This window comes from Megalobrama amblycephala, linkage group LG2 (genome assembly GCF_018812025.1).
Source record: "Megalobrama amblycephala isolate DHTTF-2021 linkage group LG2, ASM1881202v1, whole genome shotgun sequence".
Taxonomy (NCBI): domain Eukaryota; kingdom Metazoa; phylum Chordata; class Actinopteri; order Cypriniformes; family Xenocyprididae; genus Megalobrama; species Megalobrama amblycephala.
This window is the reverse complement of record NC_063045.1, coordinates 23,346,366-23,369,750: the sequence shown is the minus strand read 5'-3', so window position 1 is coordinate 23,369,750 and position 23,385 is coordinate 23,346,366. Positions and strand designations below refer to the sequence as shown.

Here is a 23,385-nt window from a genome sequence, read left to right as displayed (position 1 = left end):
AGCATATTATCAGTGACTTTTGTGAAGGCTAGTACCACTCACATTTTCATTAAATGGAAAAGTCTTGTTTTTGGATATTAGCATGATGTTGGTGTTTGATACTGATTCAGTGGGAAAGCTCGCACTCATCTCTGTCAGCTGAAGACAGCGTGTTTGGGAGGCACAGCTCTGGAAAGCAAACTGGCAGTGGTTTCGTCCAATGGCAAGCATCCCTGGCATGCCTCTGTGTTTCTTCAGAGACGGTGAGGGAGGGAGCGTGTGTGTGCGTGTGGGCTGCTGAGAGCTTCACACAGCGCTAGTTAGGTAAGTCCAATAGAATGAGGGAAAGAAAGGCAAGACTTCAGGAAGAGGGAGCGCAATCACAAGCGCTGTCCAAAATAGATTTGCGATAAATTAGTGTGCGCGAGAGGGAGAGTTTCTACATGTATACTGCACGCTGCTCTGGAAAGCATGCGCTCCTGGTTGACGTGGGTGGCAGCGTGTGTCTGAATGCCTGTGTGATAGAGAGAGAGAGAAAGGGAGAGACCAGTTGCAGAGAGGGATCGAGATATTTGACAGCCTATGATTTCTGCATGTTTAGAGCGGCTGCACAGGAGCAGTTGGAGAAAAGACATGATGGTCTGTAGCGGTAAGTAGTGGTGTTTCTTACTTTACCTTCAAAAGTAGAAATTTGAGAGCATATAGTGCATTGATGCATATTGCAAGGCATGTTGGTCTTGTTTGACAGATAAGATATTGTGCTTGTAGTTGTCAGTTGCATTCAGGCCCTCAGGTAGAACCGGGGTTATGACCTTAGAGCATGATGCTTTCTGAGGGTTGCTGTGGTACATGACGGGTTGGTATTTGTTGCGTGTCGTGATGACTTTTATTCTCATTTGTCATCAAGTTTAATTGCACTTTTTTACGAAAAAATTGAGCATTTCGCAAAGTGAATGCCCAGTATTTGCTAATATTTAAGTCTTTTGTGCTTGTTTCATAATATGTGTGGAAGTGGTCATTGTTTCTCTGTTTAAAGGAGTAGTTCTTCCACAAATGACAGTTCTGTCATCATTTACTCACCCTCATGTCGTTCTATTTTCATCCAATTTAATTGCTCTTTTGTAAGAAAAAAGTGCATTTCGCATCCCAAATGCCCAGTATTCACTAATGTTTACATTTTTTATGCTTGTTTCATAAAATGTGTTGAAGCGGTCATGTCGTTCACCCACAAATGACAATTCTGTCATCGTTTACTCACCCTCATGTCATTCTAAACTCCTTTCCATCAAATTTAGTTGCTTTTTTTGGGGGGTAGTCGTGGCCTGATGGTTAGAGAGTCAGACTGGTAACACCAAGGTTGCGAGTTTGATTTTCAATACTGGCAGGAAATGGCTGCGGTGCCCTTGAGCAAGGCACCTAACCCCCAATCGCTCACAAGGCACCACAGCAAAATGGCTGCCCACTGCTCTGGGTGTATGTTCACGGTTTGCAGTGTGTGTATGTTCACTACTCACTTACTCCTAATGTGCACTAACTTGGATGGGTTAAATGCAAAGTACAAATTCAGAGTATGGGTTACCATACTTGGCATTCACATGCCACTTTCACTTTTTGTACAAAAAAAAAAAAAAAAAAAAAAAAATTGAGAACATTTTGCAGCACATTATTTATTAATTTTAAAATCTTTGAAGTGGTCATACTGGTTTTTTGCTGCTTGCTGACAAATTACCATTCTGTCATTGTTTACTGAGCCTCATGTCATGCTAAACCTTTACTTGTGACTATTTCTTTTGAACAACACAAAGGAGAATTTTTTATCCTGGCCATTCTTTTCCATATAATTAAAGTGAATATGGACTGGTACTATCAAGTTTAAAAATAAGACAAAAGTTTAGTCTGATTCACGAACAAATGACTCTGAGTAAGTTTCTCAAACTGGGGTTCATTAATAATTAATTGGCAATAATTAATTAAATCATAAAAATGTCAAATACGTAACTGTAAAATAATCACTTAATAAAAAAAGATGAACTATTTCATTTGTTTACTTGCGTGCCCATTTACTGACACCAGAGAACAGTGAACATGCAAATGTGTTGTTAAATAATTTAAATATTAACTTAAAATCACAGGTGGTTATTCAAATAAATATTTTAGGGAAAAGGGGTTCAGCTGACAAAAAAAGTTGGGCAATCACTGATTTAATATATAAATCAAAAAGATCTGTTTGAATCAGTCTGATGAATCCTTCACTGAACTGAATCAATTGGCTGAATCTAGTGGTTACTGAATCAACATCTGACTAACTTACAGAACTGCAAGTTCAGAACACGAGGATGAGTTTTCTGGGTGGACTGTCCCTTTAAGATGTTTTTGCATTTATTCATTTAGCCGAAGCTTTTATCCAAAGTGACTTGCGGTTGCACAGGTTAGCAGTTCCTTCTCCTTACATTTCCAAGATACTGTAAAGCAGGAGATAGAGTATCACTTTAAAGTGTTTATGGCTGCTGGAGGTGGAAAGATGTTTCACCTTCTTCAAGTTCTTGGACTGTATCTTTAGCTTAGACATTGGTACATCTGATTCATAATTAAAGACTCAATTATTCTTCTGAGTTTTCACTCAGAAGTGTCCCCAGAAGTCGTCACATGACATTTCATGATTTGTGTTATCATAGAAATGCAATTTATTGCTTGTGTCAAATTATAGATTGTGTCAAATGCTGTTGTACCTTATGGCTGAACATTATGGTTAATAGTATTAATTAATAATTCATATTACATTTTGCTGTCAAATCGATTAAACAAGATTAATCACATCTAACATAAAAGTTTGTAAATACATAATACACACACACAAACTTTTATGTTAGATGTGATTAATCATGACTAATCGCTTTGACAGCACTAATATTAAATGAAACATGACAAGTAGAAATATAATAATTTATAAGTAGATCAGTAGGTATATAGAGCTCCTATATCAGTGGTTCCCAACCTACCAGGAGACCCGTATTTTCACATTCAAAATCCTTAACAACATTAAGTGCATTAGCTTGTTTTTCATTAACAGATAAAAAATGTTCAACAACACATAAAAAATGTGCAGATAGGCTGGATGAAAATGTAAATCCACTCTCTGTCAAAACTTTTCTCATGGCAGTCAGAATTCATAGAATTCATTCATACTTAAATTCATATATTTCTCCTCAGCTCTCACTTGTAAATGTTGTAAAACCTCTTATTACATTTTTTCAGACAAAACGAAACTTGCGTTGCAGGCCTGTGTCTGTTTGAGACTGTTGCTTAATTTGCTTAATAATGGATGGTATTTACTGTGAGTTTTTCAAATCCTGCCAATAAAATACGGTTTTAATGATGATTAAAATATTAAACTGAGATACTAACAGTCAGAAATTGCAATGTGGTTTATCATCAAACTGGTAACCGTTTCATCCCTAACTCTCAAACTATAGTGAAGTTGGCGACTCCTCGTAAATCTTTAGAATTAAACAAACACATTAAATAACTGTACAACCCACTGAAGAGATGTATGTCTATCCCTCACAGCCTCGCTTTCATTCCCGTCAAAATTCAAAGATGAGTTTCATCTGAACTTTTTGACAAACTCGCCTGGATGTTTGCTGTAAAATGGTTGTAAAAAGAGCTGAATTTCAAATCAGCTAGGTCACATGAGGTTTGTTGCAGGTCTCTGAACAGTTTGTTGCATGTTTTCTCTTTGCAAAATCACCATAATACTGTCTGACCTTCCCATATGGTCTGTCATTTCCACCGCCCTTTGTTGACCCAGAGCAAAGGAACGCAAACACACACTGACTGACTGACAGTCCTGCTTGGCAGCGTGGAACTGCGAGGGAAGTGAAATTGCGTGCCCTGAGCAAAGGTCATGTCGGGCCATGAGAGGTTTGCCGCTAGTGTGTTAGCCAGTTAGTGCACATACACACTAAGTCACACATGATCATCATCTACCTAATAATACCTTCATAGCATATTCAGACCAGTGTTTTTTTTTCTTCTTCTTTTTCAAGTTGTTGTTTTTTTCCATCCATTGCTATGGTTATTATTTTTTTAATCATGCATTTAAATATGGTTGTTTATCCAGAAACTTTGCAATGTGTAGTTAGCTGTATGAAAACAGAAAGCGAGCAAAGATCGCTGCCATTATAATCACTGAAGCTGTCAATTACAACGCGAGGTACACAAAGCTACACTCTTGAAAAAAACTTGTTATAATCAATGAGCCTGTCTGTCTATGCTGTGCAATGAATCTCTTATTAGCATTGTGTTTATACTTTGTTGGTTATAATGAAAGGATTCGTGAGCATGCAGCAATCGCGCTGAACAAAAGATCAACCGTTTTGTGTGGTTTAAGCAGATTCTAACTTACTTAAACGCATCTGATTGGCCATTGTGTTATTGCACTCAACACATAAACATATAACACAAACACTCACGTGAGCATTTAAAAAAAAACAAAAAAAAACAACAGACATATGGCAGAACAGCAGATATTGTCACATTAAATTATCAAAGAAACATTTGCCGGGACAAAAATGTATTTTGGTTCCTGCTAAAATATTTTCAGTGCAGGAAAAACCCTGCAGACACAAGGACTTTTTGAGCTATTTTGGAACATTTTACGCTAGTTGACTGCATTAACATGATACTGCGCTGCTAATAATCATCTCAAAGTGCTGAAGCCTTCCAGACAGGACAGTACCCTGAAGAATTATCCATAAAAATAGCTAAACAGTCATACTGTTTGAAAATGATTCAGACCGTCTACCCTTAAGTTAATGTTGCATTTTAGTCTCAGATGTGGCAGCTTTCCCATGAGTTGCACTTTAAATGAAGCATTCAGACAAGATAAACTGTCTTTTTCCTTAAAGAACTTATATTTCAAATGAGAGTCCCCTTTGCATCAATATTGTCATTTGATCAATATTGTCACCGATTTGCCCCCATTGTATAAGTTGCGTAATATACTGTGTACGCACATTTTTCTTTACAACCGCTAGCATATTCGTAGCTAATAGTCTTACTGAGATTACCATTTACCATCTGTTTTCTTTCCCGCAACAAAACCTGAGAGTCAAATGTGTGGTTAGAGAAGAGCCCCTGCGTGTGGGGCGAGATGAGTCGGCTAGCGCAGGTGAGCATTAGCATTAGCTCCTGAAGGATCAGCAGTGACTGTATAGAGCGTGGGTGAAACAGTGTGAGTCACACTCCATCACTGACTGAAGAGTCTCAAATGGAGGACATGGAAAGCTAATAAATGGCTTTTTCATGGTTTACAAATTCATGTTTTGTGTAATATGTCTGTTTCCTGTTAGACAAACTTGTTAAATTAGGATTTGTTTTTTGTTTGTTTTTAGCACTAGCTTCTTTAATACTTTCTATTAAAGGTGTCCTCGAATGAAAAATTTAATTTATCTTGGCATAGTTAAATAACAAGAGTTCAGTACAAGGAAATGACATACAGTGAGTCTCAAACTCCATTGTTTCCTCCTTTTTATATAAATCTCATTTGTTTAAAAGACCTCCGAAGAACAGGTGAATCTCAACATAACACCGACTGTTACGTAACAGTCAGGGTGTACGCCCCCAATATTTGCATATGACAGCCCATGTTCCTAACATTATAAAAGGCATTAGACAAGGGCAGCCAGTATTAACGTCTGGATGTGCACAGCTGAATCATCAGACTAGGTAAGCAAGCAAGAGCAATAGCGAAAAATGGCAGATGGAGCAATAATAACTGACATGATCCATGATAACATGATATTTTTAGTGATATTTGTAAACTGTCTTTCTAAATGTTTCGTTAGCATGTTGCTAATGTACTGTTAAATGTGGTTAAAGTTACCATCGGTTATTACTGTATTCACGGAGACAAGAGCCGTCGCTATTTTCATTTTTAAACACTTGCAGTCTGTATAATGCATAAACACAACTTCATTCTTTATAAATCTCTCCAACAGTGTGTAATGTTAGCCCGTTAGCCACGGAGCACTATCAAACTCATTCAGAATCAGAAGTAAACAATATAACAGTATACAATACTCACATAATCCGACGCATGCATGACGAACACTTTGTAAAGATCCATTTTGAGGGTTATATTAGCTGTGTAAACTTTGTTAAGGCACTGTTCAAGGCAAGCGCAAGCTCTGTGGGCGGAGAGCACGGGATTTAAAGGGGCCGCAGCATAAAATCTGTGTGTTTATAATGATGCCCCAAAATAGGCAGTTAAAAAAATTAATAAAAAAAAAATCTATGGGGTATTTTGAGCTGAAACTTCACAGACACATTCAGGGGACACCTTAGACTTATATTACATCTTTTAAAAACATAATCTAGGGCACCTTTAAATGGCTGCTGGTCACCATTACTCCAAGCACATGTTATGTTTTGTTGCTAATTCAGCTGTTAATTGGTAACTCTGAGTATTTAGCAGTGGTTAAATGCCACCTGATAAACTTCGATCCTGTTATTCGTTCTTCCTCAGAAACGCTCATTGTATTCACCCAATGTCTTGTAAACTAAAAGCCAAAAGTCAGAGAACTGAGATGAACTTGATAGTTTTGTTTTCTCCTGAGAGCTAACGGTCATAATGGGTCATTAAACCAGCTAAACAAACAGGGCTTTAATGAGAAATGCTTTGATGCTATTTGAAGGTTCATTGTTCTCTATGACTTCAGTGGGAGGTGAGAGCAGTATATAGAGTGTATGGCTGGTCTTATGTTGAATATGTAAGGAATAATTGACGACAAGCTGTTGAATTATTAAAAAAATAATGCACACCCGAGGTCGTGGCCATTACACCTCGGATGTGCATTATTTTTCAATAATTCAATGGCCTGTCGTTAATTATTCCACTTATACTATGATTTCCACACCTCAAAACATGTTGTCAGCATGAACAGATGATCTATTTCAAGACATTTGTCAGTTTTTTGTCCTTAAAATGCTCTTGTGTGTAGGACTAATTTCTTACGGATCTAATCCAAAGCCTCCGTTGCTAATTCCAAAACATAATTTTAGAGCTAGTGACGGATGCTTGAGCCTTGATAGCAGAATAATACAGTTATTAATGCATTTATTAGAGAGAGAGAGAGATTAAGCATATGTAAATTACCTAAATCTGTGCGTCTCTCAACAGTTTTCGATAGCAGCTCCTCTGCTAATAGAGAAACTGTAAGTTTATCTGCTCCAAGAACAGTGGTGTTATTACCTCGCTAGTGATAAATGTAATTTTTTTATTGAAAAAATCATCAGAGCAACACTGACAACATGTTTCTGTGCAAGTGTGTGTCCGTACTAAATGTGTGTGCGTTTGAATGAAAGAGAGTATGTGCTTTTCGCACATAATATAAACAGAATATTGTTGAAAAAAAAAAAAAAAACATTTGTCGTTTTTATCCTCGTTTACTATATTTATTTGCTTGGTCAGTGTTGTTGTTGTGGGTTTTTTTTTTTTTTTTTTTTTTGCGGTTGCAGGCTGTAAGGATCTTTGAGATAACTGAAATAATTTGGCAAAGTAATATGGAACTGTAATGCAGTCAAGACCTGCCTGGACCTACTTTAGCCGTGCATTTCCCTGAAAATAATTGCACACCTTAGAACTTTCGTCAACCAAACAGATTTAAGATAGAATCAAGGATAAGATAGAATCTTATATAGAATCAACTCCTACCCTACTTTCCACTCCCCCCTCCCATTATTTATATATATATATATATATATATATATATATATATATATATATATATCATAGTTATCATTTTAAAATATAATATATTTATGTGAATTATTATTTTCATTGTTTTATGTACTTATGTATGCATTTTCAAAATGTGTATATATATGGCATGACCATTATTGAGTTTCACATGCTATTATTTTTAAGTCTTCTTAGTTAAAATTACTTTACTTTGAATTTGATTATTGTGAATTATTATTTGGATTCTTGTGTTTTACATGCTATGCAAACATTTTGTAAGTTCCTCCCCAGTCCTGAATGACCCTTCATTGCAATTAAGCTGCAAAAAGGGCTCAGATTTTGATGTCAGAAAGTCATATGACCAGATTGTAACATCTTCCAGAGGGTTTGTAGTCTGCCAAGGTGAAGTAAAAGACGAGAGGCGAGAAGGGAAACCCGAAGCACAGAACTGGTAGTCGCACACGTCTTTATGGTTAGTTCGCACAAGCACACTCTTCACATACATGTAAAAGAGCGGACATAAAACAGGAAAGTAAACACTCTGTTAAACACTGCAAACAAAACAAAAGGGAATAGACGAGATAGCGTTGTATAACAGTCAGTGGTAGAGCGGCCATCTCTCTCTTCCATGCAAACTTTCTCCTTAATCTGAACACAAGAACATCGTGCATACGCACAATAACAATCATGCAACAAGTCGTCATCAACATTCATGTCATAAACAGAATTTAACATTAGGTGGCCGTTACAACGCATATTGGCGTATCACTGACTCCTATTTAGTGTTTGTCAACTTGATCTGCTTAGTCATTATGAAATAATATGGATTTTATTATTCCTATGGACCAGAAGAAGAATATTGGCCTACTATTATTCCAGGTGGTATATGACTAAACGATAAGAGCAAGACATGGAGCGAAGTTTGCCAAACAGTGTGCTGTTCCTGGCTGTGTTGCACCTGCCATTCTGCATATCCTTGAGTGGCTAAAGTTTAGTTTTAATAATCAAAATGCTTGATCATGCACAAGAGTGAAGCATTTATTTAATATGATTTCTTATGAATATTTTTCTACGAGATGTCGATGCATTGGCTGAGACATGGTAAAATGTGTTTCTGACACCTTGTACTGTAGCTCAATTCAGTCTCTGTATTTAAAGCCTGTGAGTCATGCAGTTGTGGAAAGTGTGATAAATACATGTTCTTCACACTGCTCAGTGCTCAGTGGCTCCTCTTCCCACACACTCACAAACTGTTCTTCAGCTGTATTCCCTAAAGCACAGTCCACAAATGGTGCTTTGCATGTGTGTCTCCATCTGAGCTCTTCAGCTAAATCTTCCCGTTACAAAAAGTAACGGTACTGATTGATTGCTATATTTATATACCAAGGTATTTACATGGTACTTTGAAGAATACCTTGGTGAAAGTCCAAAAATCATGGTGTGATGGTAACTGGCATTAAAGCACTAAACATAATTTTAGATTGATATTTTAAATATTTATTTTATTAGTAGTATTAATATTATTCAGTATTATTACTTTATTAAATAAGTTATATATTATTTGGAATGATATTTGAGAAAAAAAAAAAAAAAAAAATCTTTGAAAATTTGCTCTGGCTTCAGTACAGTAACAGTATAAAGCAAATTATTTATTTTAGCATGTTGTTGTCACACTTTTTTCCACAGTGTAAATGGTGCTTTGTAAGTAAGAACTTTAACACTTTACAGTAAGGTTTTTTTTTTTTTTTTTTTTGTTAACATTAGTTAATGTATTAACTAATGACCATGGTCTAATGTCCAAAAAATGCACATCTCGTGTACACTCAAAAAAAAAAAGAAAAAAAGAAAAAAAGACATGTTTGATGTACAACAATGCTAAAGATTTTAATAAAAGTCTGGAAAGGATTTTCTTAAAGCACAACTGTTCCATCTTCCTGAAATTCTCATTGGTCAATGCATGTCTACTTCAAAGAACAACTGAAAAGCAATAGGTAGAATCTTTTTAACTTTTGCAAACCCTTGCAGTTTTTCCTATGGGAACTTGTGTCGCAATTAAAGTCCCAATTAAAGTCAGCGAATTCACATCATTCTTGCAGGGTAAATTGTAATTTGTAGGCACCCAAATGCTTATTTTTTTTCAAAACATTTCCAATAACTTTGGTGCTTATTGGTTTTACCATTAAGCAGTCTCAGATGCATTATCTGTGGATAACTACTAAGGATTCGCTGCTAAAACAGACTCATGAGGTTTCTTTTCCAAATACAAAATCTTTGTTGACATTTGAAGTCTCTTTCTGAATACCCTATTGAAATAGCAATGTCAATCGTTGACTAGGGACCCGTTAAGTGGTAGAGAATCCTGATGGATTGAACTGGATTCAATCCATCTTTCACAAAACACAGAGGTAGCGTGGTTCTTGCTGTTGGGGTGTGGGGGAGGCTGTCAATCTGAGCTTTTATTTCAGTTAAAGCTCAAGGATTGATACAGGTCTCTTGACAGCCAATTTAAAACGATCATAATCACATTATACTGCAGAGGCTGATAAATCTGTTTTTCATTGGGTAAATGGATTGGCATGTTTGTGGAAGGAGAGAGAGCAAGAGCACTGGAGGGTGGATGACCCCACACTGTGTTCTAAAATCTACTTGTGCCAAGATCCCGAAATACCTAGAAAAGCTAGAAACATCATGTCTTTTAAAACTAGATCTCATGTATGAAATCCTTTGTAGAGGCCCATAGAATTTTGGGATACATATGCACATCTTTCATTCATTTCGTGCAACAGATCAGAGCAAATGTAATTGCCTAAATCTAATTGATCAGATTGAGTCCTGTCATTGAGATACAGTCAGAAGTCTGATCAAATTTTACTGGTACTGAAAATGAGTCCATGGGCAGCAAATTAGTTTAGGAAATTATATCTGTTAGGTTTGTTCAGTTTGATATCAGTCAATGTGATTGGATGTGTTTGGGTCGCTAAGACGAGTGTAGGGCAATGCAATGCTATTTTGCTCCTAAACCCATAATGACCTAGAATTTTTCCACAATAAACTGCTAGTGAAAAGTTGTTAGAATAGTTACACAACAGTAAAGAGTTATCAAAAGATAATGGCAGCAATATAATACAAGCATCTTGAGACAACTTGACAGTAATTGTCTTGAAATTTATTGTTAAAGGCAAAAGTGATGTTTTGATAGTTGTAGTTGAATTTAGAGATGCAGCATCTTTGAGAGTGTTGATAGGTTTCTAAAATGTATACCCACAGAACTTCACTAGAGAACTAGGTGATTGTTAGGTGACTAGATGAATAATCAACCATTCCAAACATCCTTAGAGAGTACATCACTGCTCCTTAACTAGCCCAGCTAACTTCAGGACTATGTAGGTCCACCAGCTAGACGAGCACTAACCAGCATAATCCAGCTTGGACCAGTGTAGGAATGCATACTTGTCTAGCTAGCATGGGATGCTAGTTTCCCCACCAAGGTCAGCAAACTTCATCAAAAAGACTATGCTGTTCCACCAGCTAGAGGAGCGACATCCTAACAGGAAGTGGACTTGTGATCTGCAGCTGGTCATTGAGATTCTTCTCCAAGAAACTTACCATTGAGACTAGCAGGATATGAATCATGCTGTTCTGCTTGCATCATTGAGGAGTAATTATTGATGCCACCATGAGTAGGGGGAAGCTATCAGTCTCTAGAGCCAAGAGCGGTCAGGGAAAAAGACTACATCCAGTACAGAAGTCCAAGTGAGTGTAACTGAATCTGATGGATGTGGCTTTTACATGAGAGTGTCCAAATCCCATCTGATTTCACCAACAACACATTGTGGAATAAAATACTGACAGATACTTCATGCTATGTGGGTATCCAGGGGCACATTCTTGTGAAAACTCCAGACAAACCTTCTTTGTTTCCAAGAGCACGTCAAACTCAAGTCTTGAGATGTTTCAGTGATGGAGGACACTGGAGACCACACGCACAGCCGGCACAGCATGTCGGTATGACAGACGCACAGATCTGTTTGCTGCATGTTTCCCTGAGGGCAGATGAGGGAGTCGTTATCAACCATCATACACACACTTGGAGGGGAAGCCTTGCGGTTTGGGACATGTGCTTAGATGATGCCCGGTGGTTGTTCCACTTCTTTGACTATCTTTGTCTTTGATTATCTATAGTACTGCTACTCCAACATCATTGAAGGCAGCCTAACATCATTCTCACTGACAGTGATTTGTAGCTGGGCAACCTGAAGTCATTTATTTTGGTGACGCAAAAACAAAGTTGAGCAGAGTTGAGATAATTATGTACAAATGTGAATGCTGTTTGTGTGACTGTACCTTAAAGGCTAATTCACACTGCATCAACAGACCAATTGACACGTTCATCTGATTTTGTTGGATCAATGTGTTACCCCGTCGGTGTCTGATGCCGTCAGAATGGCATACCATGGCATTCTTTGGAGTACCTTGAAGTACCGTAAAAATGCCATGGTAGATGAATATGGTGCAGTCTTTGAAGAACCAGTGAATTTCAAGTATTAAGATATTTTGTAGTACAGTGTCAGGAAATACATTTTTATCTAAACCTCAGTAAGTTTGAATCACTGTGTGCACAGTATGTACTTACTGAATGATCATTTACTGACACTATGGTATGTATAACATGCAACTACTGTACATTTGCCTAGTAAAATTTTAGATTAGTTTGTCACATGTGGATGGATGAAATAAATATTTGCCTTTCGTTTTTTTTTTTGTTTTTTTTTACAGAAGCATAAAGTCGACCTCTTTTACAAGCTCCGCCACGTGATGAACGAGTTGATTGATTTGAGGCGACAACTGCTTTCAGGCCACCTGACCCAGGATCAAGTCCGTGAAGTCAAACGCCACATCACTGTACGACTGGACTGGGGCAATGAGTGAGTTACTCTCTTTTACCTCCAAAGAAAATGCCCTGCACAAATGAAAAACCTTGTCTTAATCATAAGGAAGAACCAGCAAGATGCCTTAAAGGTGTTGTTAGCAATGCTAGTCATATTGCTAACTTCCATAGTTCTAAATCTTGTGTATAAATTGGCAAAGATGCCTTTAAGATGTTGTTAGCAATGTTGGCTATCATGTTATCTCCCACCATTGCTCTAACTCTTGCGGAAGAACCAGCAAAGATGCCTTTAAAGTGTTGTTAGCAATGTTAGCCTTTATGCTAACTTCCACATGGGTCTAAATCTTGTGTGTCAGACAAAATGTGTCTAAATACATCCTATTAAGTTTATAAGATTGTCATGCATTTGTTCTGCTTCCAAATAATTTGTTAATATAAATGTCCAGTCCTGGCATGTTTCACTCAATTGAGGAGTGTTTAAATAAGCTCTTGTGTGTCGTGGAGATTTGCCAGCACTTTTAATGTGTTAGAGGCCAAGGCCTCCTGCACATGGAGTCAGCAGAGCTAAAACGCTAGGCATGGATTGCTGTGGCTTTCTCGTTCTTTTTCTCATGTGGCTTTCACCCTAAACTGGCTTGGCCCAACTCAGCTAAGAAATGAGGATAACAGTAACGTGTCATTCACTGCCTGGTTAATGTGAATTACATTGAGATTTCAAATGCAAACACTGAGGCCAAATGAACCAACACAACATGAGATTGAGTTTTTTCTTTTCTTTTTTCTTTTTTTAAAATTCAGACTAAATTGCCTTTTCACTGCAATGAAAGGCGGCCGTGTTTGTCCTTCAGATACCGCCCCCATTTCTAACTTACACAGCTGTGCAATTCTTCACAGCTTTTGAGTTTTGAATGTCAGTATTTACAGTTCTTGCATCATTATTTCATCTTTTTCAGAGATTTTCAAAAGTTCTATGTCCAATATCCATTTGCTGATACTGCAAATTGAAGTTTCAGTCAGCTACAAATAAAAAAAAAAAGATGGAATAATAATAGTTAAAAAATAAGGTACCATATAAAACACTTGTAAAAAATAAAGATGCAGTATGTAATATTGATAACTAGCGGTTGAAATGGGTACTGCAGTCCAAATTCAGAATATTGGAGAGAGTTGTTTCCCCCGCCCCATCCTCCTCAGAATCGACACTCACGCAGGTTGCCAGATTGAGGACACGCAACGGGAGCGAGCGTAATTGACAATGGAAGGCGAGGAGACTTACATACCGTAAGTTGATGAGTTGATTTATCCGTGTTTTATATCCCCGTTCATAGAAATTTTATATGAATGCCGAGGCTTTTTAGGACGGATAGAATCTGCCATCTCTGATCCAGTTCGTTTGCTGGCTTCCATGGCTGCAATAAGCGGTGTTTTCCACCAACTGGCAACCTGGGATGTCTAAATACTATTGGATAAATTGGCTGTGGGCGGAATCCCAGTGACCAAAACAAAAACAAACATTCTGACACAGAACACACATTTACAAGTAGAATAACTGGCTGTAACATTTTTTTTTTGTGAACTTAGTGAACTTAGCATGTTTCTTAAATATCTGCAAAAATATTATGGTATTTTTATGCCTCAAAACAGTAAAAAGATAATTACATACAGCATCTTTAATGTGTATATATATATATATATATATATATATATATATATATATATATATATATATATATATATATATATATATATATATATATATATATTATTATTATTATTTTTTTTAAACCATATAAAATTTACTATAAAATATACTGTCAATTTTATTTAATGTATCTGTTTGTTATTTTCAGTTACAATCTTTAATCACTAGTTTAACTGTTTTTAGACTTCTTCCAAACACATTAAAAATCATAATTATTCCCAACTTTTAACGAGTAGTATATGGTTTTCACTGTTTTATTATTAAAGTAAAAATTTAGGTCTTTGTGATCTTCATATTTGATGCTGTTTTAAGTAAAAGTAAATACAATACAGTAATTTCAGAATAAAAGATGTTGTTTTTTCAGCAATTATCTACATCATAGAAACAGCTTACAACCTTACCAGACATCCAAGACAAGACGAGTCATCGGGTTCACCTCTTATAGCGATTAATGAAAGCTGAGTAATCCAAACCAACGATCTTTTAGAGGCCAGATGATCCAAGTATTGTAGTGTATCAGCATGTGTCAGGGTTATGTTGACCACTCATCCCTCTTCTTCAAGGTCACCTGAAGATTCACTTCTGTTATGAGGCACTTTGTGGTTCTGGGCTTTCAGCAGTACATCACTGCCAGGTTTTTAGATCAGCAAACTAAGAGATAATTGAGTAAAGGAGATAAAATGGATTTGAGATGCGAGCACTTACCGATGTGTTCTATAAATACTTGAAGCATGAGTTGAAGAGCATCTCAAGTGTTTTTCAAACAATCTAATAATGTTTTTCATTATACGTTTCTTAGGTTATCAATTTTCTCTTAAAGTGATCTTGTATTTTTTGGCAAGTGTCACTGTTATAATATTATGTGAAAGTATTCTGTGTAGGACTGCGAGAGAGTTAATTCAGCCTCAGTAATAAGACATTTATATACTGAGCAACGTCTTGACGTAGCAAATTAAGAGGCATTCAGGCTGCAGTTGTGGAGTATATCAAGCTTGTAATTGCTAGGAACACTTAATTGTCACATAATAAGTTTATTACTGTCTGTTTATACAAAGTCATCAAAAAATAGATTTGTTTATGCTCTGATACAAGCCAATGATGCAAGATGTCTCTCTGGAGAGCTAATTTGCATTGAGATATTCAGAAAAAGATACAAATTTATACCCCTGGCTAGGTAGGGGCATTGAGTGATGCTAATGCTAATACTTTGATTGAGAGCATTACAACCAGAGCAAAATAAACTCAAGCCACCTAGCAATGCCCCAGCAACCATCTAAACACCTATCAATGACCTGTCAAACATACAGAACACTAAGGCCCAGTTTCAAAAACTCACAAAATAAAAAAAAATAAAATAAAAAAAAACATTACTGGTGTGCTCTTGAGACAAAACAATGGTACTGGCATATTTTAAGATATGTCAGTTAAAACAGCTCAATCATGCATTTTAGTCTGAGACTAGCTTAAGCCTTGTCTGTGAAACGGGGTAAGTGTGGCTAGTTATATTTGCATTATCATTACTAGCATTATTTTCCTTTGTTTGACCAATAACAAACACCTAGAACATCCAAACAAATGTAATATATATTTAGCAATGTTTAGCAATAAAAATGTGTATTTCAACAAACTATGTTGAGACTTTTCAGCTTCAACATTTCATATGTTTAGCTGCTAACCCACTTACTTGATGCTAGTTTGTGATTTAGGCTACTCAGGGTGTTGACTGGGTTTGATTTACGTCTGGGAAGTCTGGGAGAAGCAATGTTTATGTTATATTAAGATACAGTATGGCATGCCATCACTTTAGTTGGGTTATGAGGAGAACACCTGTTTCTATAGATCTACAATACGACAGCTGCACATAGCGTTAGCGCTAGCAGCTTTCTGTGCATCTGAACCATATGATCCTGCCAATATTAACAGCTCTGTGGGGATAAACCAGAGTTATCTGGAAAGTAGTGTGCAAAACTTGTCTAGAAACATTCTTGTCATGTTTTCCAATCTAGCGGCCATCAAATCACTGCGTTAGATATTAGAGTATAGAAATGTAGTGACTGATGGATACAAAAAAAGATACTGTATGGCTAAATGCCCACCACAACAGGTGGACGCAACAGCTTGACAGATTTTCTGATCTTTTATTATCCACATTATTATCCATTCTAAGTATTTCAGTCTCAAGTAATCTAGTTAATCTCTGTCCTGTGCTTTTCCTGTGTTCAACAGACACTTAGGCTTAGATCTGGTACCCAGGAAGGAGTTTGAAATGGTCGATGCGGACCAGATCAGCGTTTCAGATCTCTACAAAATGGTAAGTACACTGACTGCATTCAAATTTGTATCCGATGTGTGCATTTTCCTCCCTGAAGCAATGAATCGCTCCAACATCCTCTGTTGGGTCTTAGAACAACATTTAGTAGAAGATTTTGCAGTGTTTATGATGTAAAATGAATGAATTATTGGTTCTTTTTTTAATTCAAAGTCTGTTTATCAGATGTTGTGGTTTAAATGTCTCTGTTTTGAGTGGTTTTGTTGCTTTGAATTGCTGCAAGTTGTGAGTTAATATGTGAGTCATCTGTATAAATGAGTGCCGGAATTAATGTTTTAATGTATTCCTGTAACTGTTTTGCATATGTGCATAATGTAGGCATAATGTGCAGATGTTGCCAAGTTCGCACCTGTAGAATGAACTGAACAGTTAGAAAGCAGAAATGTTTTTAAACACTCCATTAGAGGGCAAATTCCCAAGACAGCTCATCAGAATGAATCATTTGCATATTCTATTTCCCAGTAAGCCTGATAGCGCATTTTCAGCTTTATGGAACAGTTAGACTTTGGCGTTTAATAAGAAACAATATTGGGGGGAAAAAAACAAACAAACAGTTTTTTTCACCTTTTGATTATATTTTTACCCTCAGTAATTCTCTTTATTCTCTATACCTCCATTCCACAACAATAACGTTTTATTGGAAACTGTTCTGACACCAGCATCTGTTTCTAACAGGTGCTTTTAAAGTGCAGCTTGTGGGGAAAAAAAAAAAAAAAAACACTTTACACTTTCATCAGTATTTTGCTACTATGTTTAAATCAGAGATGCTATTGAATATTCTTTTGCTTATATAAAATATTCTTTCAGACATTATGAAACTTATAAAAGCACATTTAAATAATTTGATATGCATGGTGTTGTTTAATTTTATATCCGCAACATGATAATAATCTGTCTGCATAATCTAATCTGCATTTTTCCTCCAACCTCTGAAGTTGAAAACTTGGAGAAAGACTGAACGAGGTTGGAAGAACTAGTCAAGAGAAGGGAGAACTATTCCAAGTGCCTGACTAAGAGGATTAGCTAACTTTCTGGGATAAATTCAGAGGAAAAGCAAGAATCTAGACTTGATTTTTAAGTGCACTAGCCAAATGTTGAGGTCACAGAGAGATTTGTATAGCTTGATATGTGGGAGGCGGAGGAGTTTCACACAAATACCAAAAATAAAGAAAGAGAAGAAAGAAACGAGCTTCTGCGGAGAACATAGAGACATAGATGTGAGAAGACTTTTACTTGCCCTCAGGCAACAGAGAGCACTGAAGCTGCAGAGACTCGAGACCTTTAGTTTTCTTGGAAGTTGATGCTGAATTGTCTCCAGGGGAGCAAAAGATAGATTAAATCAAAGAGCTGAGCTTTTCTCGTTCTGAATTACATGTGAACTGTTCACACAATTTACTATGTCTATCCATTTTCTATTTACTTTCAATATTCTTTCCATTATTTTTTTGGCTGTTGCAATAACACTCAAGAAAAAAAAGTCTTAAGCCCAAAGTATACTTTGGCCGTCTGTGGTCCACAACAATCTGTGCACTGTCCACGTGACGTAATTTTCATCATCGGGAGGGTCCGCGCACACCATCCGCATGCAGTTCTGTGTCCACGCGGATGGTGCGCGTCCACTAGGTGGCAATATGCACAGTTGTGATGTACTGTGCAGTAGCTGAAGAAGACTGCGTAAAGAGTGATACAAAACAGTAAACAAAGCAGCATATCATTCTCCAAAATTTTTGCTTTGGCTCTTATTCTAGACTCTAGAGTCTAGACCATGCAATAGCGGATCCGCTACTTTTCTTATTCTGGCCTTCCGAGTGAATGTCCTGTAAATTACACAACTCAGTGTTGTCCTCTGATGTCTGATAGAGTATAGAAAAGCAGTTGTACTGCGCATGTGTCGAACTCAGACCATCCGCGCTCATCCGCCATTGGGTATACTTTGAATGCTTTGTGGACACAGTGCACGTCCTGATTTTGCCTAGTTAGACGTGTTTATGGGTCAACATATTTTGTTGATCCTGGAACAACATTCCTGTCTGAAATTTTAGTCCTAACCTTTTCCCAACCCCTAACCCTACCCATAACTTACCCCTAAAATTAGAGGAAAATGATGGGTGAATAACACTGATGCAGAAGCACATAACCCTGGTTTTAAGCCTAAACTTGACATAACCTGTGAATTTGTCCCTCAAATCTGACTGGTTGATTGGAATATTGTTCCAGGATCAATGGAGATGTTGATCCAGGAACATGTTACACTTGGTGAAATCAGGTTCTGCGGACATGACAGTGAGCAAAATGGAGTGGAACAGAGAAAATTAAGTACCTTTAAGGCCTTTAAAGTTTCTTTTTTTATCTATGGTCCTGTAATGACACAGAATGACTGTCTCTATTTGAATTGTACAGTTTTACAATTATAAGAGGACCCTTTCTCATTCTTATGATACAATCAAGTTTCCATGATCTCCACATTCCCAAGATTTATTGAATTTAATTGAATAAAAAAAAAAGTTAATAAATTATCAATTCATTATTACATAAATATAAATAAATGTAAATAAGCAATTGCTTGACAAATAAGTAGATATTTAATGTGATTTATTTAATTCATGTTTAAAATGTTACATGTAATATTAAAATTGTGCATCAATGTGGCATGTATTAAACTTTAATATAAACTTCATTAAGCACAAACTGCCAAGTACATATTGATTTGTAAATGCTTTATAAAATTCAAGGTAAATGTTGCATCATAAATTTATTTTTAATTAAATTTTTATTAAATTTTTATTTTATTAATTATTTTTCATTTTAATTATTTTTATTTTATTTTTATTTATTTTTTTATTTATGTGTGTGTGTGTGTGTTTGTGTGTGTGTATGCATTAGGGCTGTCGATTTAACGTGTTAACTTAATTAGTTATGGGAAAAAAATAATATGTTAAAATTATTAATGTAGGGTACGTTATTAACACATTATTTTTTTCCCATAGGCAGTTTTAGTTTCTTATTTATAGTATCATTTAATAAAAAAAAAAAAAAAAAAAACATATTTCCATGTTATTAAAATAACAAAACAAACAAACAAACAAAAAGCATTAAAAGTATAGTTCACCCAAAAATGAAAGTTCTGTCATAATTTACTCACCCTCATGGCTGGTGAAACCTAAATCTTTGTGATTTTTGTGATATTTCTTTATATATTTATATATTTAGTTAGTTAGTTAGTTATAGTTAGTCTATGCCTTTCTCATTTAACATGATTTGACATGACTTTAAATTATCTTTTGGGGGTAATTTCCCAGCCAAATGTGATTTACTTGCGATTATAAATTTCAATGGCAAAAAGTGTCCCAATCATCATGAATATATATATATATATATATATATATACTCTGTATAGATAGAAAATATAAAGTTCTGCCATGAAACTCTAGATATGAAATACTTGGTCAGCTTTTGCTGTAGCAGTTGCAGCCTGCTTTCAGAAACCCTCCGCCTTCCCCAGCTCCGCCTGTATAGATCTGCTATGGGTAATTCATGTATGCTATATTGTAGAGCAGAATCTCATGTATGTACTGGCAGTAGCAAGTCCCATACAGCAGAACTTGCTACTATATATATGTTCCCTATAAGATGTCAGCCTTGTTGTACCCTTGAGCCAGGTGTCCTGTACCTGTAGTAATGTACGGTATGCATGAATATAGTCTATTTAATGATTAACACAGTTTTTACTTCATAAAGGGACAATATATTGATATAAGTTAGTCAGGGACTAAAGTCTCACAGAAACGAGTTGTAACATGGCTGTAAAATCTGCCATGTTCACAGTGCCGCAAGGCGCTGTTTTAGATTAATGAGTCCCGCCAGGCATGCGTTTAGCCTCCCTGATGGTGAAAGTGAGAACAGAAGGAAAGATATTTGTTTTCAGACATTTCTCAATTCGGCCTGAAATCCTCCACTGGGTTTGCAAATGAAGCTCTACTTCAATCCCTTGTTGCCAAGCACTATATCAAGTCTTACTTTTTATCTTGAGATAAAGTGCATGCAGCTTTGATAATTTCTTTTGCTGGTCCTTATTGAGAAGGTAATTATTAGTGGTGTTTACTAACGAAAGCATCTGTAGCAATACCCTAGCAACCACTCGGAACACATGAATAACACCTAGCAATGCACTAGCAACCTTCCAGAACACTGGACTACCACCTAGCAACCATGGCAAAGTACTCTAGCAACGACGGCACCCATCAGACCACCCAGAACAATATAGTACTTTGTCTTTTTAACAGGAAGGCACAATCTATTTTATATCCTTACGCTAGCATGTTTTGCATGCCTCCTTTCCCACCATGCATTCATCAGTGGGGGGTTTGTGTTGAATGCTGGGTAATTTATTCTAAACACAGTCAAAAGCACTGGAGAGAAAGATGCAAGCTAAGAAATACAGACTCATAAGTCACCCAGGCTTCCGGGCAAGATGTGTGTATGTGTGCGTTTCACCATGTGATTATGAGCATGTGTTTTCTGCTCGGGTTTGTGCTGATGATGCCTCTGTGAATATGATTAATCTAGATTTAGATATTGGTCTTAAATGTCTAAACAGTCTTGTGGGAAAATATTTAAACCCTTAAGCAAGTATCTTATTTACTCAATCGCAGATCAAACATGACATTTTGTTCCCTTTGATACTTCAATCTCAATGCACTCTGCAACCCCTAAAGAATAATTTTAATGGGATATGTTTTATGTTTGATGATTATTTAAGATGTTTCAATGCAAGCAAGTTTATAGTATATATTATATACAGTGCACATTATGTTTCAGTTTCAATCACAATCATTATAATAGACAGATTTTTTGTTTTAAGGATGCCAGTTCCTGTTATGCAGGTACAGCCAATATGTCTAACTGCAGTCAGCATGCTTTGCACAGTATATACTGTACACATTGGCTGAATTTAAGTTGTCTTTCTCTCTTTCTCTCGGTTGACAGCACCTATCCAGCAGGCACAGCGTCCAGCAAAGCACATCCCAGGTATATTTGTCATCCTTGGCACCATCTGAGGGCTTGTCAGACATGCTTAGTCGTTTACGTGTTCAGAACTTTTTGTAGGTCATGCTTCACCATGGGCTAAAATGTGACATGAAAGGTTTTGTTGAGCTAAACACCTCGTTTTGGTCATGCTAAAGACTTTTGACAGTTATGTATAAATCACTAGTTCAAATATAGGTCAGTAAAACAGGCCAAAAGATTGCAAGCACTAATAAATAATATGCATGTTTTTATTTTTGTTCAATTTAGATGCTTCTGTGGCTCAATATTGTTTTTGAAATTTTTAAATTATTATATTTAATTACAGTATATTATATTGCATCCTTATATTATATCTTTGAATACATATTTAAAATACAAGAAGTGTCTTAAGCCTCATTCAGACTGTCAGTCCAAATCTGGTTTTTGTGCATATCCGATTGGATTTACATGTTATACTGTTATGCAATGTTATGTTATACCATGTCGTGGTATAACATTACATGTTGTGATGTCATGCTGTGGTATATTGTTACATGTTATGTTATATTGTAACATGTTATGTTGTGGCAACACAATGACATAATAGCATAACACAACATGTAACTATATAACATTTAACAATATAAGATAACAACGATATCAAAGTCCCTTTAAGACAAGTCATTTCACTCTGTGGCCATTTTGAATTGCCTCTTGGGCATGCAAGTGCAGCTCCTATCTCTTTGAATGGGAAACATCAAATTCTCCAAGGCTGTTTGCCAAAATTTCGATTAATATTTGAAATCACCAATGAAATCTGACAAAAAACTGAACACTCAAATTATGATAAAAAATGTATTTTTCAGGCTGGATCAAGCTAATGCGCAGCACGTCTGACTGTTTTTGTAGGAACTGGAGCTTCTAACGGCCACTGCAGTGACGCAATGAATTTACCAATCGACGATTGGCTCTTATTTAGAAGGCGGAACTTATTCCGCCATATTCTCCCATTCAAAACGATACAAGTGACGCGTCTTGTGTTATTCTATAGTCTTTGACGATGTACAGTACCATAACATAACATGCAACAATGTAAAATAACACGGGAAAATATACAATATCATGTATTATAACATAACATAGCATCATAACATAACATAACATACAATATAACATCTAACAACATAACACTTTAACATATACTATAACAAACATTGTGACAAAATGTAAAGCTGTTGTTCACTTGTGTTGTGATTTCAGGATGGTGGAAGACAAAGACACGGGGATTCGTGTCGAATGCCTGTGCCGCACCATCTCTTCGTCAACCTAAAGAGCTTCACGTACAACACCATCGGCGAGGACACGGACATCTTCTTCTCTCTGTATGACTTGAGAGAGGGCAAGCAAATCAGGTAGGAAATATGTAATTTACATGTTTGCTTATGCAATCAGTGGTTGCATCCTTCCACCACTCAAACTTTTTACAATTAAGAGGCTTTCTTCTGTAATTATTCAAAAGGAACAGCAAAAAATAGTACAAAAGATTCCATAAGCAATAAAGTAAGCCATCATTTTTAAAGCATCAAGGTCTAAGAAATGAAAGCTTGCGCAAATACTGCCTACGTGTACAGAGACTTGTTTAAAATGGCACACAGTGAAACTGCAGAAAGATGAGATAAGGACAAGAGACCTTGATGAAGTATTCATGTAAAAGATCTTTTCGCTTCAGTTATGCTTGA

At 36.3% G+C, this 23,385-nt stretch overlaps 1 protein-coding gene across 1 annotated transcript in view; it reads left to right on the top strand.

Moving 5' to 3' along the window:
• Positions 1–23,385, top strand: part of dock3 (dedicator of cytokinesis 3) — a 261,906-nt gene that overhangs the window by 141,289 nt on the left and 97,232 nt on the right. The window contains 4 exon segments of the mRNA XM_048167153.1: positions 12,497–12,645; positions 16,537–16,621; positions 21,626–21,667; positions 22,907–23,058. Of these exon segments, the coding sequence (XP_048023110.1) occupies positions 12,497–12,645; positions 16,537–16,621; positions 21,626–21,667; positions 22,907–23,058 (428 nt within the window).